General features: G+C 36.6%; 1 protein-coding gene across 1 annotated transcript in view; it reads right to left on the bottom strand.

Moving 5' to 3' along the window:
* Positions 1 to 22,932, bottom strand: part of MSH4 (mutS homolog 4) — a 94,798-nt gene that overhangs the window by 43,986 nt on the left and 27,880 nt on the right. Inside the window, 1 exon segment of the mRNA XM_024734623.1 lies at positions 6,382 to 6,456. Coding sequence (XP_024590391.1) covers positions 6,382 to 6,456 — 75 coding nt within the window.

The following is a 22,932-nucleotide window of genomic DNA, read 5'->3' as shown; positions in this document are numbered from 1 at the left end:
GGACATGTCATACCAAACAACAAACAAGACAGGAACACAAACCCACCCATCAGCACACAGACTACGTCAAGTCATACTAAGCTAACAGACAGCCCAAAACAAATCACCTGACGCGGCCCCGCTCATCAGAGGGAAAAGACGCAGCTCCACCCACTAGAATGCAAGCACCAGTCCCTCCCATCAGGAAGCCTACACAAGACACTGGACCAACAACACCACTGGGGACAGAGAACAGAAGTAAGAGGAACTGTGACCCTGTAGCCTAGGGAAAAGAGACCTTAAATACTGTGTATTAGACAAAATAAGAAGACAGAGAAATATATTACAAAGGAGCAAGATAAATATGCACAAGACCAAGTAAATGAAGGGGAAGTAGGCAAACTAACTGAAAAAGAATTAAGAGTAATGATAGTAAACATGATCCAAAATCTTGAAAATAGAAGACAGAAAATACAAGAAACGTTTAACAAGGACCTAGAAGAACTAAAGAGCAAACAAACATTAATGAACAACACAAAAACTGAAATAAAATACACTCTAGAAGGAATCAATAACAGAATAACTGAGGGAGAAGAATGGACTAGAGAGCTGGAAGATAAAATGGTGGAAATAAATGTCGCAGAGCAGAGTAAAGAAAAAAGAATGAAAAGAATGGAGGACAGTCTCCAAGACCTCTGGGACAACATTAAGCACACCAACATTCAAATTATAGGCGTCCCAGAAGAAGAAGAAAAAAGAAATGGGGCTGAAAATATTTGAAGAGATTATAGTTGAAAAATTCCCCAACATGGGACAGGAAATAGCCACCCAAGTACAGGAACCACAGAGAGTCCCATACAGGATAAACAAGGAGAAACATGCCGAGACACATATTAATCGAGCTAACAAAACTTAAACACAAAGAAAAAATATTAAAAGCAACAAGGGAAAAGCAACAAAAAACATACAAGGGAATCCTCATAAGATTAACAGCTGATATTTCAGCAGAAACTCTACAGGCCAGAAGGCAGTGGGAAGATATATTTAAAGTGGTGAAAGGGAAAAACCTACAACCAAGATTACCCAGCAAGGATCACATTCAGAATCGATGGAGAAATCAAAAGCTTTACAGACAAGCAAGTTAAGAGAATTCAGCACCACCAAACCAGCTTTACAACAAATGCTAAAGGAACTTCTCTAGGCAAGAAACACAAGAGGAGGAAATGACTTACAAAAACAAACCCAGAACAATTAAGATAATGGTACTAGGAACAAACATTTCAATAATTACCTTAAATGTAAATGGATTAAATGCCCCAACCAAAGGACCCAGACTTGCTGAAAGGATACAAAAACGAGACCCATATAAATGCTGTCTACAAGAGACACACTTCAGAAAAAGGGACACATACAGACTGAAAGTAAAGGGATGGAAAAAAGATATTCCATGAAAATGGAAATCAAAAGATAGCTGGAGTAGCAATACTCGTATCAGACAAAATAAACTTTAAAATAAAGACTATTACAAGAGACAAGGAAGGACACTACATAATGATCAAGGGAACAATCCAAGAAGAAGATTTAACAATTGCAAATATCTAAGAACCCAACATAGGAGCACCTCGATACATAAAGCAAATGCTGACAGCCAAAAAAGGGGAAATCAACAGTAACACAATCATAGTAGGTGACTTTAACACCCCACTTACACCAATCAACAGATCATCCAAACAGAAAATAAATAAGGAAAAAAAAGCTTTAAATGACACATTAAACAAGATGGACTTAATTGATATTTATAGGACATTCCATCCAAAAACAATAGAATACACTTTCTTATCAAGTGCTCATGGAACATTCTCCAGGATAAACCGTATCTTGAGTCACAAATCAAGCCTTGGTAAATTTAAGAAAATTGAAATCGTATCAAGTATCTTTTCCAACCACAATGCTATGAGACTAGATATCAATTACAGGAAAAAACTTGCAAAAAATACAAACACATGGAGGCTAAGCAATATGTTATTAAACGACCAAGAGATCACTGAAGAAATCAAAGAGGAAATCAAAAAATACCTGGAAACAAATGACAATGAAAACACGACGACCCAAAACCAATGGGATGCAGCAAAAGCTGTTCTAAGAGGGAAGTTTATAGCAATACAATCCTACCTCAAGAAACAAGAAAAATATCAAACAAACAACCTAACCTTACACCTAAAGCAATTAGAGAAAGAAGAACCAAAAAAACTCAAAGTTAGCAGAAGGAAAGAAATCATAAAGGTCAGATCAGAAATAAATGAAAAAGAAATAAAGGAAACAATAGAAAGATCAATAAAACTAAAAGCCAGTTCTGGGAGAAGAGAAACAAAATTGATAAACCATTAGCCAGACTCATCAGGAAAAAAAGGGAGAAGACTCAAATCAACAGAATTAGAAATGAAAAAGAAGTAACAACTGAAACTGCAGAAATACAAACGATCATGAGAGACTACTACGAGCAACTATATGTCAATAAATGGGACAACCTGGAAGAAATGGACAAATTCTTAGAAATGCACAAACTTTCAAGACTGAACCAGGAAGAATTAGACAACATGAACAAGCCAATCACAAGCACTGAAATAGAAACTGTGATTAAAAATCTTCCAACAAACGAAAGTCCAGGACCAGATGGCTTCACAGGCGAATTCTATCAAACATTTAGAGACGAGCTAACACGTATCCCTCTCAAACTCTTCCAAAATATAGCAGAGGGAGGAACACTCCCAAACTCATTCTATGAGGCCACCATCACCCTGATACCAAAACCAGAAAAAGATGTCACAAAAAGAGAAAACTACAGAGCAATATCACTGAGGAACACAGATGCAAAAATCCTCAACAGAGTACTAGCAAACAGAATCCAACAGCACATTAAAAGGATCATACACCATGATCAAGTGGGGTTTATCCCTGGAATGCAAGGATTCTTCAATATATGCAAATCAATCAATGTGATATACCATATTAAGAAACTGAAGTACAAAAACCGTATGATAATCTCAATAGATGCAGGAAAAGCTTTTGACAACATTTAGCACCCATTTACGATAAAAACTCTCCAGAAAGTGGGCATAGAGGGAACCTACCTCAACATGATAAAAGCCATATATGACAAACCTACAGCCAACATCATTCTCAATGGTGAAAAACTGAAAGCATTTCCTCTAAGATCAGGAAAAAGACAAGGTTGCCCACTCTCACCACTATTACTCAACATACTTTTGGAAGTTTTAGCCACAACAATCAGAGAAGAAAAAAAAATGAAATGAATCCAAATAGGATAAGAAGTAAAACTGTCACTGTTTACAGATGACATGATACTATACATAGAAAATCCTAAAGATGCCACCAGAAAACTACTAGAGCTAATCAATGAATTTGGTAAAGTAGCAGGATACAAAATTAATGCACAGAAATCTCTTGCATTCCTATACACTAACAACAAAAAATCAGAAAGAGAAATCAAGGAAACACTCCCATTTACCATTGCAACAAAAACATAAAATACCAAGGAATAAACTTACCTAAGGAGGCCAAAGACTTGTATGTAGAAAACTATATGACACTGATGAATGAAATCAAAGATGATACAAACAGATGGAAAGATATACCATGTTCTTGGATTGGAAGAATCAATATTGTGAAAGTGACTATACTACCCAAAGCATCAACAGATTCAGTGCAATCCCTGTCAAATTACCAATGGCATTTTTCACAGAACTAGAACAAAAAATTTGACAATTTGTATGGAAACACAAAAGACCTCGAATAGCCAAAGCAACCCTGAGGAAGAAAAACGGAACTGTAGGAATCAGTCTCCTTGACTTCAGATATACTACAAAGCTATAGTAATCAAGACAGTATGGTACTGGCATGAAACAGAAATATAGATCAATGGAACAGGACCAAAAGCCCTGAGGTAAACCCACGGACATACAGTCACCTTATCTTTGGCAAAGGAGGCAAGAATATACAATGTAGAAAAGACAGGCTCTTCAATAAGTGGAGCTAGGAAAAGTGGACAGCTACATGTAAAAGAATGAAATTAGAACACTCCCTAACACCATACACAAAAATAAACTCAAAATGGATTAAAGACCTAAATGTAAGGCCAGACACTATAAAACTCTTAGAGGAAAACATAGGCAGAACACTCTATGACATAAATCACAGCAAGATCTTTTTTGACCCACCTCCTGGAGTAATGGAAATAAAGTCAAAAGTAAACAAATGGGATCTAATTAAACTTCAAGCTTTGCACAGCAAAGGAAACCATAACAAGATGAAAAGATAACCCTCAGAATGGGAGAAGATATTTGCAAATGAAGCAAATGACAAAGGATTAATCTCCAAAATATACAAGCAGCTCTCTAGCTCAATGTCAAAAAAAGAAAGAACCCAATCCAAAAATGAGCAGAAGACTAAATAGACATTTCTCCAAAGAAGACATACAGATCGCCAAGAAACACATGAAAAGATGCTCAACATCACTAATCATTAGAGAAGTGCAAACAACCACAATGAGGTATCTCTTCACACTGGTCACAATGGTCATCATCAAAAAATGTACAAACAATAAATGCTAGAGAGGGTGTGGAGAAAAAGGTTTCCTCCTACACTGTTGGTGGGAATGTAAATTGATACAGCCACTATGGAGGACAATATGGAGGTCCCTTAGAAAGCTAAAAATAGAATTACCATATGACCCAGAAATCCCACTACTGGGCATATACCCTGAGAAAACCATAACTCAAAAAGATACACGCACCACAATGTTCACTGCAGCATTGTTTACAATTGCCAGGACATGGAAGCAAGCTAAATGTCCATCAACACATGAATGGATAAAGATGATGTGGCACATATACACAATGGAATATTACTCAGCCATAAAAAGGAGCAAAATTGAGTTATGTGTACTGAGATGGATGGACCTAGAGTGTCATACAGAGTGAAGCAAGTTAGTAAGAAAACAAGAAATATCATATGCTAACACACATATATGGGATCTAAATAAATGGTATTGATGAAACTAGAGGCAGGGCAGGAAAAAAGGTGCAGATGTAGAGAATGGACTTGAGGACAGAGAGGGGGAAGGGGAAGCTGAGATGAAGAGAGGGAGTAGCACTGACATATATACACTACCAAATGTATAATGGATGGCTAGTGGGAAGCTGCTGCATAGCACAGGGAGATCAGCTCGATGCTTTGTGACCACCTAGAGGGGTGAGATAGGGAGAGTGGGAGGGAGGCACAAGAGGGAGGGGGTATGGGGATATATGTACACTTATAGCTGATTCACTTTATTGCACAACAGAAGCTAACACAACACTGGAAAGCAATTATATTCCAATAAAGATATTTTTTTTAAAAACTGACCCTTACTCTTCAAGATGTCAATATCACAAAAGGCAAAGAAAGGCTGAGAAACTTTTCACTTTAAAAAAGTGTAAAGGGGCTTCCCTGGTGGCGCAGTGGTTGAGAGTCCGCCTGCCGATGCAGGGGACATGGGTTCGTGCCCCGGTCCAGGAAGATCCCATGCCGCGGAGCGGCTGGGCCCGTGAGCCATGGTCACTGAGCCTGCACGTCCGGAGCCTGTGCTCCGCAACGGGAGAGGCCACAACAGTGAGAGGCCCACATAACCGAAAAAAAAAAAAAAAAAAAAAAGTGTAAAGAAACATGAAGTTAAATACAATGCATGGTCCTTGACTGGATCATGTACCAGGAAAAAAAAAAATACCATAAAGAACAGTATTAGGACAACTGAAAAAATGTGAATATAGGCTATATATAATATGCAGTTGATCCTTGAACAACACGGGTTTGAACTGTGAGGGTCCAGTTATGGGTGGATTTTTTTCAATAGTACAATAAATACCACAGTACTACGTGATCTGCGGTTAGTTGAATCTGCAGATATGGAACTGCAGATGCAGAGGAACTGTGGATGTGGAGGAACTAAATATTCAAAGGGCCAACAATAAGTTATATGCAGAATTTCCACTACATGCAGTGTTGGTGTTCCTGACCCTCATGTTGTTCAAGGGTCAACTTAATAGTATTTTACCAATGTTAAATATCCTGAATTTTTAAATCATATTGTGGTTATGCAAGAGAACATCTTTGTTCTTAGGAGATATGCACTTTAGTATTTAGGTACTGCAACTTATTCTCAAATAGTTCAGTAAGGTAATAATAAGGACAATAATATGTGTGTGTGCTGTGTGTGGAAAGAGAGAGAATATGAGAATTCATTATACTATTCTTGCAACTTACTGTGTGAAATTTTTTCAAAACAAAAAGTTTAAAAACCTGATGCTAGACATGTTTTAAACAACATATACACATAAAAATTACCTTTAAAGGATCCACGAGTTCCAAGGTATGTTTCAGGTATATTAAATTTGTTATCTTTGATTCAGCTGCATTAATCTATTAAGATAAAAATCCAAATGTGGACACCATAAATATTTAACACATTAATGGGTTTTCCTCTTGAACATTCTACACTTACATTTCCCATACATTTTTATTTATCAACCTAGGCAGGATAACAGCCTAGACAATGATTACAAATTACTGACCCATCATGATAAGCCTAATGCACTAGTCTCCTGTGAGTCTGACAGTGAGAAGAGTTCACCTCACTGTACCCAACTTTCATTTCTATATAAAACCCTTTGTGTCCAGCTTAACCCACAGTAGCAACAGGAGATACAATTCAATACTGACCAGCACTAAGAGACTAAGATTAATTTTAAAATGCAGAAAAGACACTGATAAATGGATGATACTTGAAAAACTGAATCCAAACCTCCCAGATAGTTATAGAACATGAATTTCCCTCATTGGTTCCTGTTTATGCAAGTAAAACAATTTTCATAATTCCAGTGGTCCAAACTAATTATAGTTTTTCAAAATAAAGCAACATCAACATTCTAAATTTTATAAATACATTTTTTGAAAATCAAATCATACCATCTCCAAAGCCAAACACTGGTACTAAACCTGGGGAAATGATGAATGTTTGTGAATGGACTAATTTACCAATACTGACAAGGAGTTTTAGGATATTACAATTATGATGTAATATGCTTGATATAGAGCTGTTTTATTTTTATTGAAATATAGTTGATTTATAATGTTATACTAGTTTCAAGTATACAGCAAAGTGATTCAGTTTTACAAATATATAAATATATCAAGAATATATAAAGATTAAATAATATGTAATACATATTCTTTTTTTACATTCTCTTCCATTATAGGTTATTACAAGATATTGAGTATAGTTCCGTGTGCTATTATAAGTAGGCCCTTGCTGGTTTTCTATTTTATATATATTAATGTGTATATTTTAATCCCAAACTCCTAATTTATCCCTCTCCCTCTCCCACTTAGTAACCACAATTTTGTTTTTTATGTTTGTGAGTCCGTTTCTGTTTTGTAAATAAGTTCATTGTGTCATTCTTTGGATTCCACATAAGCGATATCATATGTATTTTTCTTTCTCTGTCTTGCTTACTTCACTTATCTTGATAATCTCTAGGTCCATCCATGTTGCAAATGGCGTAATTTCATTCTTTTTTATGGCTAATATTCCATTGCGTGTGTGTGTGTGTGTGTGTGTGTGTGTGTGTGTGTATGCATCTGTATACATGACATCTTCTTTATCCATTCATCTGTCAATGGACACTTAGGTTGCTTCCATGTCTTGGCTACTGTTTTGTTTTTTTTTCTTTAAAATATTTATTTATTTATTTTTGGCTGCATTGGGTCTTCACTGCTGCACATGGGCTCTCTCTAGCTGCAGCGAGTAGGGGTAACTCTGTTGCGGTGCATGGGCTTCTCATTGCAGTGGTTTATCTTGTTGCGGAGCACGGGCTCTAGGTGCATGGGCTTCAGTAGTTGTGGCTTGCAGGCTCTAGAGCACAGGCTCAGTAGTTGTGGCGCACAGGCTTAGTTGCTCTGCGGCATGTGGGATCTTCCCGGACCAGGGCTCGAACCTATGTCCTCTGCACTGGCAGGTGGATTCTTAACCACTGTGCCACCAGGGAAGTCCCTTGGTGCATGTATCTTTTTTGAATTGTTTTTCTCCAGATATATGCCTAGTAGTGGGATTGCAGGATCATATGGTAGCTCTATGTTTAGTTTTTTAAGGAACCGCCATACTGTTCTCCATAGCGGCTGTACCAATTCACATTCCCACCAACTGTGTAGGAGGGTTCCCTTTCCTCCACACCCTCTCCAGCATTTATTATTTGTAGACTTTCAATCATGGCCATTCTGACTGGTGTGAGGTGATACCTCATTGAAGTTTTGATTTCCATTTCTCTAATTAGCAATGTAATTAGCAACGTTCATGTGCTTTTTGGCCATCTGTATGTCTTCTTTGAGAAAATGTCTTTTTAGATCTTCTGCCCATTTTTTAAAAATATATTTATTTATTTATTTAGTCTGTGTTGGGTGTTAGTTGCGGCATGCAGGATATTTCATTACAGCATGCAGGTTCTTCATTGCAGTGCACAGGCTTCTCTCTAGTTGTGGCGTGCGGGCTCCAGAGCACGTGGGCTCTGTAGTTGTGGTGCATGGGCTCCAGAGAGCATGGGCTCTGTAGTTGCGGCACACGGGCTCTCTAGGTGTGGCGTGCAAGCCTAGCAGCCCTGCAGCGTGTGCGATCTTAGTTCCCTGACCAGGGATCAAACTGGCATCCCCTGCATTGTAAGGTGGATTCTTAACCACTGGACCACAAGGGAAGTCCCATTCTGCCCATTTTTTGATGGAGCTGTTTGTTTTTTGATATTGAGCTGTATGAGCTGTTTGTATATTTTGGAGATTAATCCCTTGTCAGTCGCATCATTTGCAAATATTTTTCTCCCATTCTGTAAGTTGTCTTTTTTTTCATGGTTCCCTTTACTGCACAAAAACTTTTAAATTTAATTAGGTCCCATTATTTATTTTTGGTTTTACTTCCATTACTCTAGGAGATGGATCCACAAAGATACTGCTGTGATTTATGTCAAAGTGTGTTCTGCCTATGTTTTCCTCTAAGAGTTTTATGGTACCTGGTCTTACATTTAGGTCTTTAATCCATTTTGAGTTTATTTTTCTATATGGTGTTAGAGAATATTCTAATTTCATTCTTTTACATGTAGGTGTCCAGTTTTCCCAGCACCACTTATTATTAAAAGACAGAAGAGACTGTCTTTTGTGCATTACATATTCCTGCCTCCTCTGTCATAGATTAATTGACCATAAGTGCGTGGGTTTATCTCTGGGCTTTCTATCCTGTTCCATTGATCTATATATCTCTATTTTTGTACCAGTACCACACTGTTTTGATTACTGTAGCTTTGTAGTACAGTCTGAAGTCAGGGGACCTGATTTCTCCAGCTCCACTTTTCTTTCTCAAGATTGCTTTGGCTATTCGGGGTCTTTTGTGTTTCCATACAAAATTTTAAAAATTTTGTTCTAGTTCTGTGAAAAATGCCATTGGTAATATGATAAGGATTGCACTGAATTTGCAGATTGCCTTGGGTAGTATAACTATTTTGACAATATTGATTTTTCCAATCCAAGAACATGGATATCTTTCCATCTGTTTGTGTCATCTTCAGTTTCTTTCATCAGTGTCTCATAGTTTTTGGAGTACAGGTCTGTTGCCTCCTTAGAAAGGTTTATTCCTGGTATTTTATCCTTTTTGATGTGATGGTAAATGGGACTGTTTCCTTAATTTCTCTTTCTGAACTTTCATTGTTAGTGTATAGAAATGCAACAGATTTCTGTGTATTACTTTTGTATACTACAACTTTAACAAATTCATTGATGAGCTCTAGTATCGTCAGGATTTTCTATGTCTGCTATCATGTCATCTGCAAACAGTGACAGTTTTACTTCTTCTTTTCCAATTTGGATTCCTTTTATTTCTTTTTCTTCTCTGATTGCCATGGCTAGGACTTCCAAAATGATGTTGAACAGAAGTGGTGAGAGTTGACATCCTTGTCTTGTTCCTGATCTTAGAGGAAATGCTTTCAGCTTTTCACCAGCTGTGGATTTGTCATATATGGCCTTTATAATATGTTGAGGTAGGTTCTCTCTATGCCCACTTTCTGGAGAATTTCTATCATAAATGGATGTTGAATTTTATCAAAAGCTTTTTGTGCATCTATTGAGATGATCACATGGTTTTTATTCTTCATTTTGTTAATGTGGTATCTCATACTGAATGACTTGTGGATACTGAAAAATTCTTGCATCCCTGGGATAAATCCCACTTGAATATGGTGTATGATCCTTTTAATGTATTGTTGGATTTGGTGTGCTAGAATTTTGTTGAGGATTTTTGCATCTATGTTCATAAGAGATACAGGCCTGTAATTTTCTTTCTTTATGGTATTGTTGTCTGGTTTTGATATCAGGGTGATGGTGGCTTTATAGAATGAGTTTGGAAGTGTTCCTTCCTCTGAAATTTTTTGGAATAGTTTCAGAAGGACAGCTGTTAACTCTTCTCTAAATGTTTGATAGAATTCCCCTGTGAAGCCATCTGGTCCTGGACTTTTGTTTGAGCGGAGTTTTTTAATCTCAGATTCAATTTCAGTACTTTTTGGGTTTTTTGGGGGTTTTTTTGTTTTTTGCGGTACGTGGGCCTCCCACCACTGCAGCCTCTCCCGCTGCGGAGCACAGGCTCTGGACGCACAGGCCCAGCGGCCATGGCCCACGGGCCCAGCCGCTCCACGGCATGTGGGATCTTCCCGGACCGGGGCACGAACCCGTGTCCCCTGCATCGGCAGGCAGACCCTCAACCACTGCGCCACCAGGGAAGCCCAATTTCAGTACTTGTAACTGGTCTGTTAATGTTTTCTACTTCTTGCTGGTACAGTCTTGGGAGATTGTATCTTTCTAAGAATGTGTCCATTTCTTATCTTTCTAAGAATTTGTCCATTTCTTCTAGGTTGTCCATTTTATTGGCATATAGTCACTTGTAGTAGTCTCTTATGGCCCTTTGTATTTCTGTGGTGTCGGTTGTAACTTCTTTTTCATTTCTAATTTTATTGATTTGAGCCCTCTCCCTTTTTTTCTTGATGAGTCTGGCTAAAGATTTATCAATTTTGTTTATCTTTTCAAAGAACCAGCTTTTAGTTTGGTTGATCTTTTCTACTGTTTTTTTGGTCTCTATTTCATTTATTTCTGCTCTTCCATTAACTTTGGGTTTTGTTTGTTCTTCTTTCTCTAGTTGCTCTAGGTGTAATGTTAGGTTATTTATTTGAGATTTTTCTTGTTTCCTGAGGTAAGCTTGTATTGCTATGAGCGATTTCTCTTTGAAGCCTCCTAACCTATATCCCCATTGCACAATACCTGGACTTTTCCAAGACTATATGGATCAATTTAGAAGAAATACTCAAATGAATGTTGTTAGCCCCAAAACAAGTTATCTCATGCTCTCTTATAATGAATTTCTGAAACTAACTGGAATATTAAAAATAAATAAAATTCACCAAACATAAGACAATCATCATCACTATTACTAAAGGAGAACATCTTCCAAAAATAGCCAAGATACTCTTGAAGAAGAACAGCATGGAATGACTAACTCTAATGAATATCAACTTATAATAGAGTAATTAAGAAACTGTGGTATCAGCACAAGGGCAGACAGAGAGACCAATGGTATACAATAGAGTCTAGAAAGAAAATCATATAGGGGCACTTGATTTATGACAAAGGTTGACTGTGGAGCAGTAGGCAAAGGAAAGTCTTCTCCATGAATGGTACCAATACGATTATGAATCCGTACAAGAAAAAATTAAATATGGCCCCTTCTTCACACCACATACAAATATCAATTCCAGGTGGACTGTAAATCTAAACATAAAACAATAAAGCATCTGGAATATAACAAAGAAGAGTATCTTCATTACCTTGGATATTCTAACCAAACCTTTATAAGTTTCATAATTGATGATTTAGCACACATTAATCACAGGTTCAAACTAATGGCCAAGTTGTTTACATCTCCCTCATGGTCTGGTTTTTGTGGGCACACAAAAATCACATTACAAATACTCCAACCACAAATCCCACCATCTGTGTTTTGCTTCTTACTAAATAGGGGACGTTTTCACCTAACAAGTTCCTACTACTGCAGTAATTTAGGGTTTTGAAATATTTTCCCCCCAGTCCTCCACCTCCTGAGTAATCCTGGTACCTCCCCATGTAATTCTGCATGACGTACTTCTTTCTCTCAGGAATTGTAAGTAATAAGAATATCCTTTGGACTTCCCTGGTGGTGCAGTGGTTAAGAACCCACCTGCCAACACAGAGGACATGGGTTCGAGCCCTGGTCCGGGAAGATCCCACATGCTGCGGAGCAACTAAGTCCATGTGCCACAACTACTGAGCCTGTGCTCCACAACAGGAGAAGCCACCGCAATGAGAAGGCCGCACACCACAACAAAGAGTAGCCTCCACTCACCGCAACTAGAGAAAGCCTGCGCACAGCAACAAAAATGCAGCCAAAAATAAATATATAAATAAATTTAGATTAAAAAAATATATATATATATACACATATAGCCTTTAAATGGCATTAGCCTCTCCATGTCATCACTCAGTGATCTCCATAAATTAAAATCCCATGGGTACAATCAAGACACTGGGGTAGGTAAAGAATTCTTAAGCAGAATACAACAAACACTAACTATAAAGGAAAAAAATAAAGTAGACTACATTTAAATTAAAGACTTCTAATAAGTCAGACAGAGACAAATACCACATGATCTCACTTATACATGGATCTAAAAACAAACAAAAAACCAAACTCATAAATACAGGGAACAGATTGGTGGTTGCCAGAGTTAGGATGTGGGGGAGAGGCAAAATGGGAGAAGAAGGTCAAAAGGTACAAACTTCCAGCTATAAAATAAGTAAGTCATGGGGATGTAATATACAGCATGGTGACTATAGTTAATGACACTGTATTGCATATTTGAAAGTTACTAAGAGTGTAGATCTTAAAGTCCTCGTCACGAGAAAAATATTTAAAACTATGCATGGGGATGGATGTTAACTAGACTTACTGTGGTGATTGTTTCATAATATATACAAAATAATGAATCATAAAAAAAGAATTTCTATTCATCAAAAGACACCACTGATACAGGATAGGTTCTCCAAAAACCAATTTTTAGAAACCAAATAATTTATTTGAAAAGTAATTCCAGGAAGTATAGGCAAGAAGAGTGGGGAAGTAAGAAGGCAAGGGAAGAACATCAATATAGGATGTAATGATGATCCGGTTACCAGTGTATGGTTCCGTGGCTCAATCCTGCTGGAGACCTCTGAGAGATAGTGTAAAGTAAGCTTCAGAAACTACTTCCAGAGGTAAGGAAAATGGGGCATTTATTCACCAACTTCAGTTCAGTATTCATCAAGACCTATCACTGGGTCAGCAACTCCCTAATTACTCTCTAGTCTCTCCTGTGGCCAGAGAAAGTCCTCAGGCAGAAAGTTTCAGCTTGCTTGCTGTGAGATGCCATCCATACGCAAAAGTGAATGCCAAGGGGATGTGGGTGGCACACCAACAATGTCTACCCCACAATACTGAACAAAAAAAGTCAATTACAAAGTGGGAGAAGATATTCGTAACACAGAAGCAACAAAGGGCTTATATAAACAGCTCTACAAATCATAAAAGATAACTCAATAGAAAAATGGGCAAGATCTTCACAAAAGAAGATAGTCAAATGGTCAATATACATATGAAAGGGTGTTCAACCTCATTAACAGGAAAATGCAAATTAAAACCAAAATGAAATACTACTATCTACCAACCACTATGGCTAAGATATTTCAACTGACAATATCAGGTTTTGGATAAGAGCAATGGGACTTCTCATACCCTCCTGATGGGACTGTAAATTAGTACAATCATTTTGAAAAACATTTTGGCAAACATCATGTTTGCCAAAAGTTCAACTAAAGTTGAAGATACACCTCAAGACTCAGAAGTTCCATTCCTATGTACCCAATAAAAATATGTCCAAAATTTTATTAAGAAGCAGGTATAAAATGATTAAGCAGTATTGTTTCTAATTGCCAAGACCTGCCCACAACTCAGAAGTCCAACAACAGTGAACTGAATAATGGCATACTCATACGGTGGAATATTATATAGCAATGGAAATAAATGAGCTACAGCTACATGCAACAACATGAATAATCTTACAAACACAATGTTGGATAGAAGAAGCCAGATATAAAAAATACACACTGAATGATTCCTTATATTTAAAGTTTTTAAAAGAACAAGTAAAACTAAGTTATAAAGAAAAACAAAAAAGTAATTAATAAAAAGTGGTTTCTTTTTGGAGGGAGGTAGAGAATAATGAACAGGAAGGAACAGAAGGGGAGTTCTGAAGTACTGGCAATATCTATTCCTTTACCTGAGTGGTCATCACACGGGTGTTCACTGTTGTAATGCCTGAATACATTTCTGGCTGTAATAATTGGGTATAACAATTGGATTCTACTGGCATCTAGTGGGTAGAAGCTATGAATACTGCTAAACATTTTAAAATGCACACAACAGTAAAAGAATTATCCATCCCAACATGTCAACAGTGCCAAGTTTGAGAAATCCTGCTGTGGAGTTGTCTTACTATATTTACACAGGTACTCTCTTAACCTCTTATATCACTAGTGATTTCCTGTTTCTTCTTTCTCTGTCTCTCCTTCCAATCTCTTCCTACCTTAATGGCTTTGAAAAAGTAAATAGCAATGAATCTTACAGTTGCAAGGTACTAAGTGTTGCCCATACCACATGAGCAGAGAGGCAGACCCTTCCCTAGGTGAGTATTCCAGATGAGTATCCAGCCCTGAATGACACCTTAACTGCAGTTTGTAAGACCCTAAGCAGAGAACCAAGCTAAGATATGCATAGGCTCCTAACTGACAGAAACTGTGAGATAATAAATATGTGTAGTTTTAAGCTGCTATAGTTGAGGTCATTTGTTATGCAGCAATAGAACACTAATACAGTCTCTTTACAGCTTGCTTCTTCAAAGCCAAGAAAAGAGTTTCTTCGTGGAGAACTGGGAGAAAATTCTCTACTGGCCTTTTGCATATCTTATAAGCAAAGGCACTGACTGCCTTTGTTCTGGACAGACTTTTCAAGGATGTTTATATAGTGAATAGGCTTGAAAGATATAGTGTCTCCTTCTACAGCAAAGGGCAGGTTTGCTTACAGTCTCAGAAGATAAAGATGGTGCCTCCCTGCATAATAGCAGGCAACTATGCTTACCGCCCATTATAAGAGATTCAGGTTCCCTAAGATCAGCAATTCTCTCCTGTAAAACTCTGTATGTGCAGGTACCACCTAGCCCTCTTCACATCGCCCTGTGGGAAAAGGAGTTTGGGGAATCAGTGCAAGAAAATGTTGATACTCTGGATATTGCTATTGTGGGTATAAAGTCCTTTCTCTCTGATCTAGGAGTCTGTGTCTTCTGTCAGCATTTATGAAACTGTGGCAGGCTAACTTGTTAGCTTGCAAGTAGGGTAGAGTATCAGATACCTTACAGTTCCTGATAATACTATGCTGTAATTGCTTTTTTTTAACCAAAATCTCAAAATGAATTATAAATTCCTTTGGGTTAGAGATTCACTTCTTACTGTATCCCTAGCACTCATTACAATGCTTGGTAAAATAACTTGTTGAATTAATTAAAGAAGGAGCCATGTACTACATACTCTATATGGCAGTCTGAAATCAATTGGAAAAAATTAAAAGTTATTCAAAACAAAGCAAAGAAACTTGGGTAAAAACTAGAAAAAAATTCTTTGATATCAAAGTTTTCAAATGTTGCAGGAAGTATTTTGGATATTTATAATGGAAAACACAAACATTCTTAATGCAATACATTAAATTGTAAGGTTATAAACACTGCATAAAAAGAAAAGACATTTGGATTAATTAAAATAATAAATTTAAGTTTTATTCTCAATGAATACTTATGATCAGAAAATATGCATTTTATAAAATCAATATTCTTAAAGAAAAAAATTAGAATTCACCTTAGGCAAACAATTCCATACTGGAAATTTTCAGAGAACATTTAGTTCATTCAGAAGTTTAAGCAAATAATGCAATTTAACCAGCACAAGTCTGAACTAATTTAGTAAATATATTTAAGATATATATATATGCTTATATTAAATGAAGGAAAAGCCTCATTTAAAATATATCTCCAGATGGTTAAGGAAACAGCAACTGAGAAACAGTATAAGGAATACTGAAATTCATGAATTATGTTATCAAGTCAATATATTGTGCATCTCATCTGAAAAGTACTTTTTTTACTTTATATTTTTCCTTTTTTTAAAATGTTTTATTGGAGTATAGTTGATTTACAACATTGTGTTAGTTTCAGGTGTGGAAAGTATTTTTTAAAAAGCCTCCACAAAGGACAGATGTGCTGGTTAAGTAAAAAATGTACAGCTATGACTGATCCCTCCAAAACTAAAAAGGGTGGGAAGTAACACTGGCCCATAAAAACCTTATGGAGCTAGTTACAGATTGCCTTTTCTAGACTGGAAAAAAGATTCCAGATTCTCAGTTTACAGAATTACCTTACACTTAGCCCACTGGGCTTTTCTAAAATCTGACAGTCAAACTGATTACAGCAGCTGGTTATTTAATCACAGATATTTCCCAGAGAGCTAGTTGGCTAAATTGATATTCCTTTCTTAATATAACCAGAAACAGTCTAATGCAAAAACATGTACAGCTGATCCTTGAACAACACAGGTCTGAACTGCATGGGTCCACTTAAATGCAGATTTTTTTCAATAAATGCACATATGTACCGGAGATGTATTTTCTCTTCCTTATGATTTTCTTAATAATGTTTTCTTTTCTCTGGCTTACTTTATTGTACGAATACAGTATAAAAATATATAACATACAAAATATGTATTAATCAGCTGTTTATGTTATCAGTAAGGACTCCAGTCAACAGTAGGCTATCAATAGTTAAGTTTGGAGGAAGTCAAAAATTATATGAGGATTTTCAATTTGCAGGGGGTCAGCACCCTTCAGCCTCATGTTGTTCAAGGGTCAATGGTATATTACTAATTCTTATAGCCAGAGAAACTAAATCATGAATATGTATGACTGTGTAATACTACACATTACACAAGGTGACAACAAAGAGATTCTAGTCAACAACAAAGAGACTGCTCTCAGGTATAATCTGATAATTAATTCTTTCCTATAATAAAAACTACAGAGCCCACACGCTCTGGAACCCGCGTGCCATAACTACAGAGCCCACATGCCCTGGAGCCTGCATGCCACAACTAGAGAGAAGCCTGTGCGTCGCAACAGCCTGTGCGCCACAACAAAAGATCCCGCATGCCTCAACAAAGATCCCACATGCCACAACTAAGACCCGATGCAGCCAAAAATTAAAAAAAAAAAAAAATAATAAATACATCTTAAAAAATAATAATAAGGGATATTATTGACAAAACTTGAATGAGGTCTGAGGATTAAATGTTATTAAATGGTATTATCGTTAATTTCCTTATTTTGAAGGTTTACTGTGGTTGAATAGGAAAATATCCTTGTTGTAAGAAATACTAATGTGTTTGAGAGTGACAGAGCATCATGTCAGCAACTAACTCTTAAAATTTTCAGGAAAATAAGTTCTTTGTAATGTACTTGCAAATTTTCTGAAGATTTCAGATTTTATTTAATTTTTATTTTCACTTTCTAAAGATGCTGAAACCAAAAGGTCTTACATGCTTCCAGAGAATGGAGGGGGAAAATATGTCAGTCATATCCAAAATTCAGGAGTCTCAATGGTTTCAACTTCTCAATAGGAACATTATAAGCTACAAGACAGTGGGGAAATGCCTCCTAAATTCTGAAGAAAAATTACTTCCTGACAAATTCTAGTTTCAGCAAAACTATCAATCAATCATGAGGAAATGAGAAAACATTTTAGACATATAAAGTCTCACTCTTTCTCAAAGAGTTACTAAAAACTGTGCTCCATGAAAAGAAGAGAGTAAGTGAAAACAGAGGAAGACTTGGGATATAAAAAACAAGAGATCCAGGACTTCCCTGATGGTCCAGTGGTTAAGAATCCACCCTCCAATGCAGGGGATGTGAGTTGGATCCCTGGTCGGGGAACTAAGATCCCACATGCTGAGAGGCAACTAAGCCCATGCACCACAACTACTGACCATGTGGGCCACAACCAGAGAGAAGCCCATGTGCTGCAACAAGGAGCCCACGCGCCACAGTGGAGGATCCTGCGTGCTGCAGCTAAGACCCAATGCAGCCAAAAATAAAATAAATAAACAAACATTTTTTTAAAAAAAGAGAGATCCAACACAGGAAAGACAAACAATGATGATGAAGAGAAATCTGGGGTCATAGCTGTATTCTAGCGAAAGAGAGGTAACCAATCCAGATTGGAACAAGTTTGAAACCTGTGGGAGAGACATCTTCCAGAGGTTGAAATTGACTGAGTACCTGAAGTGAATGAATGAATACTGAGAGGATATTTAGAATATACTGAAAGGATATTTATATAATTGGTGAAAATGTCTATGCTTGAATTAGTGAAAGTACAAGGTAAACCACACACAAAAAAAGTTATTAATTCTGGGGGAAAAATGTAGAAAGTTGTGCATGCTCAGTTCTGTGTAGCATGGATAGTCATAATCATTTTGATCTAACTAAAATTATGTTATAACCTTACTGGGTGAGGGGAAGTAGGGAAGTGTCCATGTTTATAGAAGGAAAAGGAAAAAAAGCTAAATAGTCATCCTTCTGGAAGGGAATTAACATGTAATATCAAAGGATATATGAAGAAAATGAAAAGACAACCCAATAAATGGTAGAAAATATTTGTAAATCATATATACAATAAGGGACTTATATCCAGAATATATAAAGAACTCTTACAACTCAATAATAAAACGACAATCCAATCAAAAATTAGCAAAGGATATGAGTAAACATTTCTGCAAGGAAGATATACAAATGGCCAATAAGCACAAGAAAAGGTGCTCAACATCATTAGTCATATCAGTGAAATGCAAATAAAAACCACAAGAGACTACTTCATACCCACTAGGATGACTAGAATCAAAAAGTCAGATAATAACAAATGTTGGCAAGGATGTGGAGAAGTTGGGACCCTCATAGACTGCTGGTGGAAATGTAGAATGATAGGCACTTTGGAAAACAGTCTGGCAGTTTTTCAAACAATTAAACATAGAGTTACCATATGAGCCAGCAATTCCACTCTAGGTATAGATCCAAGATAAACAAAAACTTACATCCACACAAAAACTTGTATATAAATATTCATAGCAGCATTATCAATAATCAAAAGTGCAAACAACTCAAATGTTCATCAACTGATGAACAGATAAACAAAATGTGCTATATCTATACAATAGAATATTATTTATCAATAAAAAGAATCAGGGCTTCCCTGGTGGCACAGTGGTTGAGAGTCCGCCTGCCGATGCAGGGGACACAGGTTCGTGCCCCGGTCCAGGAAGATCCCACATGCCGTGGAGCGGCTGGGCCCGTGAGCCGTGGCCGCTGAGTCTGCGCGTCCGGAGCCTGTGCTCCGCAACGGGAGAGGCCACAACAGTGAGAGGCCCGCGTACCACAAAGAAAAAGAAAAAAAAAAGAATCAAATATTGATGTATGCTACAATATGAATTAACCTGAAACATTATGCTAAGTGAAAAAAGCCAAACATAAGAGACTACATATTGTATGATTCTATTTATATGAAATGTCAAGAATAGGCAAATCTAAAGGAACAGATAGATTAGAAATGCCAAGCACTGGGGGGAAGAGGATTGGAAGGGATGGAAAGTGATTGCTAACAGGTACAGTGTTGCTTTTTGGGGTGATGAATACGTTCTAAAATTGACTGTAGTGTTTGTTGTACAACGATGAATATACAAAACATGGTTAACTTGTATACTTCAAATGGGTGAAGTGTATGCTTTGTGAATTCTACCTTGATAAAGCTGTTATATTTTAAAAAATAAACTGTGTGATATATGTAGAAATAAAATATATGACAATAGCCCAGTGGGAGGAATGGGGGGAATGGCAGCATACTACCATAAGGTTTTCTTTTTCAGCTTTACTGAGGTATAACTGACATATAAAATTGTAAGATATTTAAAGTGTACATTGTGGTGATTTGATGTACATACACATTGCAAAAGGATCCCCCCATCTAGTTAATTAATGCATCCATCACCTCACATATTTATCTTTCTTTTTGTATGTGAGAACATTTAAGATTTACTCTCTTGGCAAATTTCAATTATACAATACAGTGTTATAAACTATAGTCACATGTTTTATATTTGATCTGCAGATCTTATTCATCTTATAGTTGAAAGTTTGTACCCTTTAACCAACTTCTTCCTATTTCCCTGATCTGTAAGCCCTGGCAACAACTTTTCTACTCTTTCTGTGAGTTTGCTTTTTTTTTTAGATTTCTCATACACGAAACCATGCAGTATTTATCTTTTTCTGTCTGGCTTATTTCACTTAGCATAATGCCCTCAATGCTACCCCTGTTGCCACAAATGGAAGTATTTCCTTCTTTCTCATGACTGCATAATATTCCACTGTGTGTCTGTGTGTGTGTCTGTATCTTGGCTATTGTGAATAATGCTGCAATGAACATGGGAGTACAGATATCTCTTCGACATCCTGCTTCTATTTCATTTGGATATATACTTAGAAGTGGGATTGCTAGATCATATGGTAGTTCTATTTTTTTAATTTTTTGAGGAACTGCTATACTCTTTTCCATAAATTTAGCTGCACTAATTTACATTCCATCAATAATGTACAAGGGTTCCTTTTTCTCCACATTCTCACCAACACTTGCTATCTTACATCCTTTTGATGACAGGCATTCTAAAAAAGTGATATCTCATTGTGGTTTTGATTTGCATTTCCCTGATTATTAGTGATGCTGAACACCTTTTCACGCACCTGCTAGTCATTCATATGTCTTCTTTGGAAAAATATCTATTTGGTTCCTCTGACCATTTTTTAATCAGATTGTTTATTTTTTTGCTATTGAGTTATGAGTTCTTTATATATTTTGAATATTAACTCCTTATCAGATATATGATTTGCAAATATTTTCTCCAATTCTGGAGTTACATTTTAATTTTATTGGTTATTTCTTTTGCTGTGCTGAAGTTTTTTAGTTGGATATACTCCCAACTTGTATTATTTTTGCTTCTGTTGCCAGTACTCTATGGTTCTTATACCACATGTGAAGTGACATAATATTATTTGAAGGTAGACTGAAGTCAGCTAAAGATGTAATCAATAAACCTGAAAGCAACCATTAAAATAACAAAACAATGAGTTCTATCCAATAAATCAACAGAGGAGTAAAATGGGATCATAAAAAATATTCAATTAATCCAAAAGAAGGCAGAAGAAAAGGAAAAGAAAGCAAATAGAAAAAAAGTACCATGATGGCAGATTTAAATCAAAACATATCAATAATCTCATTAAGTACAAATGAAATAAACACCCTAATTAAAAGTAAGATATTCTGGGAATTCCCTGGTGGTTCAGTGGTTAGGACTCTGCACTTTCACTTCTGAGGTTGTAGGTTCAAATCCCTGGTCAGGGAACTAAGATCCCACAGGCTGCGTGGCCAAAAAAAAAAAAAGAAGAAGAAGAAACAGGTAACCTGAATAGCATCATATCTATTAAATATTTAAGAAGTTGAATTTAGAGTCAAAAACATTCCTACAAAGAAAATTCCAAGTTTTAATGGCTTCATTTGTTAATTCTACCAAACATTTAAGGAAGAAATAGTACCAGTTCTACACAAACACTATGAGAAAATTGAAGAGGAAGGAATGCTTCTAACCTCATTGTATGAAACCAACTAATTTTGTTCCAGACATCAGTTGTTCTAGGTTACCTCTCATTTGCATATATTGAATTTTAAGGTGTTTCAATTATTTAAGGAAACTTCTAATTCTCTGCCTGCCCAACAGCCAAAACTTTTCCATATAATGTTTTTATTGTAAATGAACCTTAAGAGCAATTATCGCTACAATATGGAAAGGCTTCTTAAACATAGATAAGCCTTCAATGGATTTGCAAAGTAATCAAATTTTAAATCAAATATTACTGATGTACAAGACGTCTTTCCTTTTTAAGCACACAAGCAAAAATATACAGGTGACCCTTGAACAACATGGGTTTGAATGGTGCAGGTCCACTCATAGGTGGATTTTATTCAAAAAATACAGTATGACACAATCCAGTTGCAGAACCCTCCTATGCAGAGGGCTGACTGTAATGTTACACACCTGCGTGGGTTTTCAACTGTATGGGGGGCGGGGAGGGGGACACTCCAAACCCTGCATTGTTCAACAGTCAACTGTACATGTATTTCATTAAAGTAAATATTTTTCAATTCACCTTAAATGGAAGAATGAAAACCATCTATTACTTTCTTTATAGAATGTGCCTATAGGCACTACGTATTTACTTATTATTTTTTAAATAGATCTTTATTGGAGTATAATTGCTTCATAATACTGTGTTAGTTTCTGTTGTACAATAAAGTGAATCAGCCATATGCATACATAAATCCCCATATCCCCTCCCTCTTGAGCCTCCCTCCCACCCTACCTATCCCATCCCTCTAGGTCATCGCAAAGCACCAAGCTGATCTCCCTGTGCTATGCAGCAGCTTCCCACTAGCTAACTATTTTACATTTGGTAGTGTATATATGTTGATGCTTCTCTCACTTCATCCCAGCTTACCCTTCCCCCACCATGTTCTCAAGTCCATTCTCTATGTCTACCTCTTAATTCCT

This window comes from Neophocaena asiaeorientalis, unplaced genomic scaffold (assembly GCF_003031525.2).
Source record: "Neophocaena asiaeorientalis asiaeorientalis breed wild unplaced genomic scaffold, Neophocaena_asiaeorientalis_V1.1 scaffold15, whole genome shotgun sequence".
NCBI lineage: Eukaryota > Metazoa > Chordata > Mammalia > Artiodactyla > Phocoenidae > Neophocaena > Neophocaena asiaeorientalis.
This window is presented reverse-complemented; position numbering and strand designations above follow the sequence as displayed.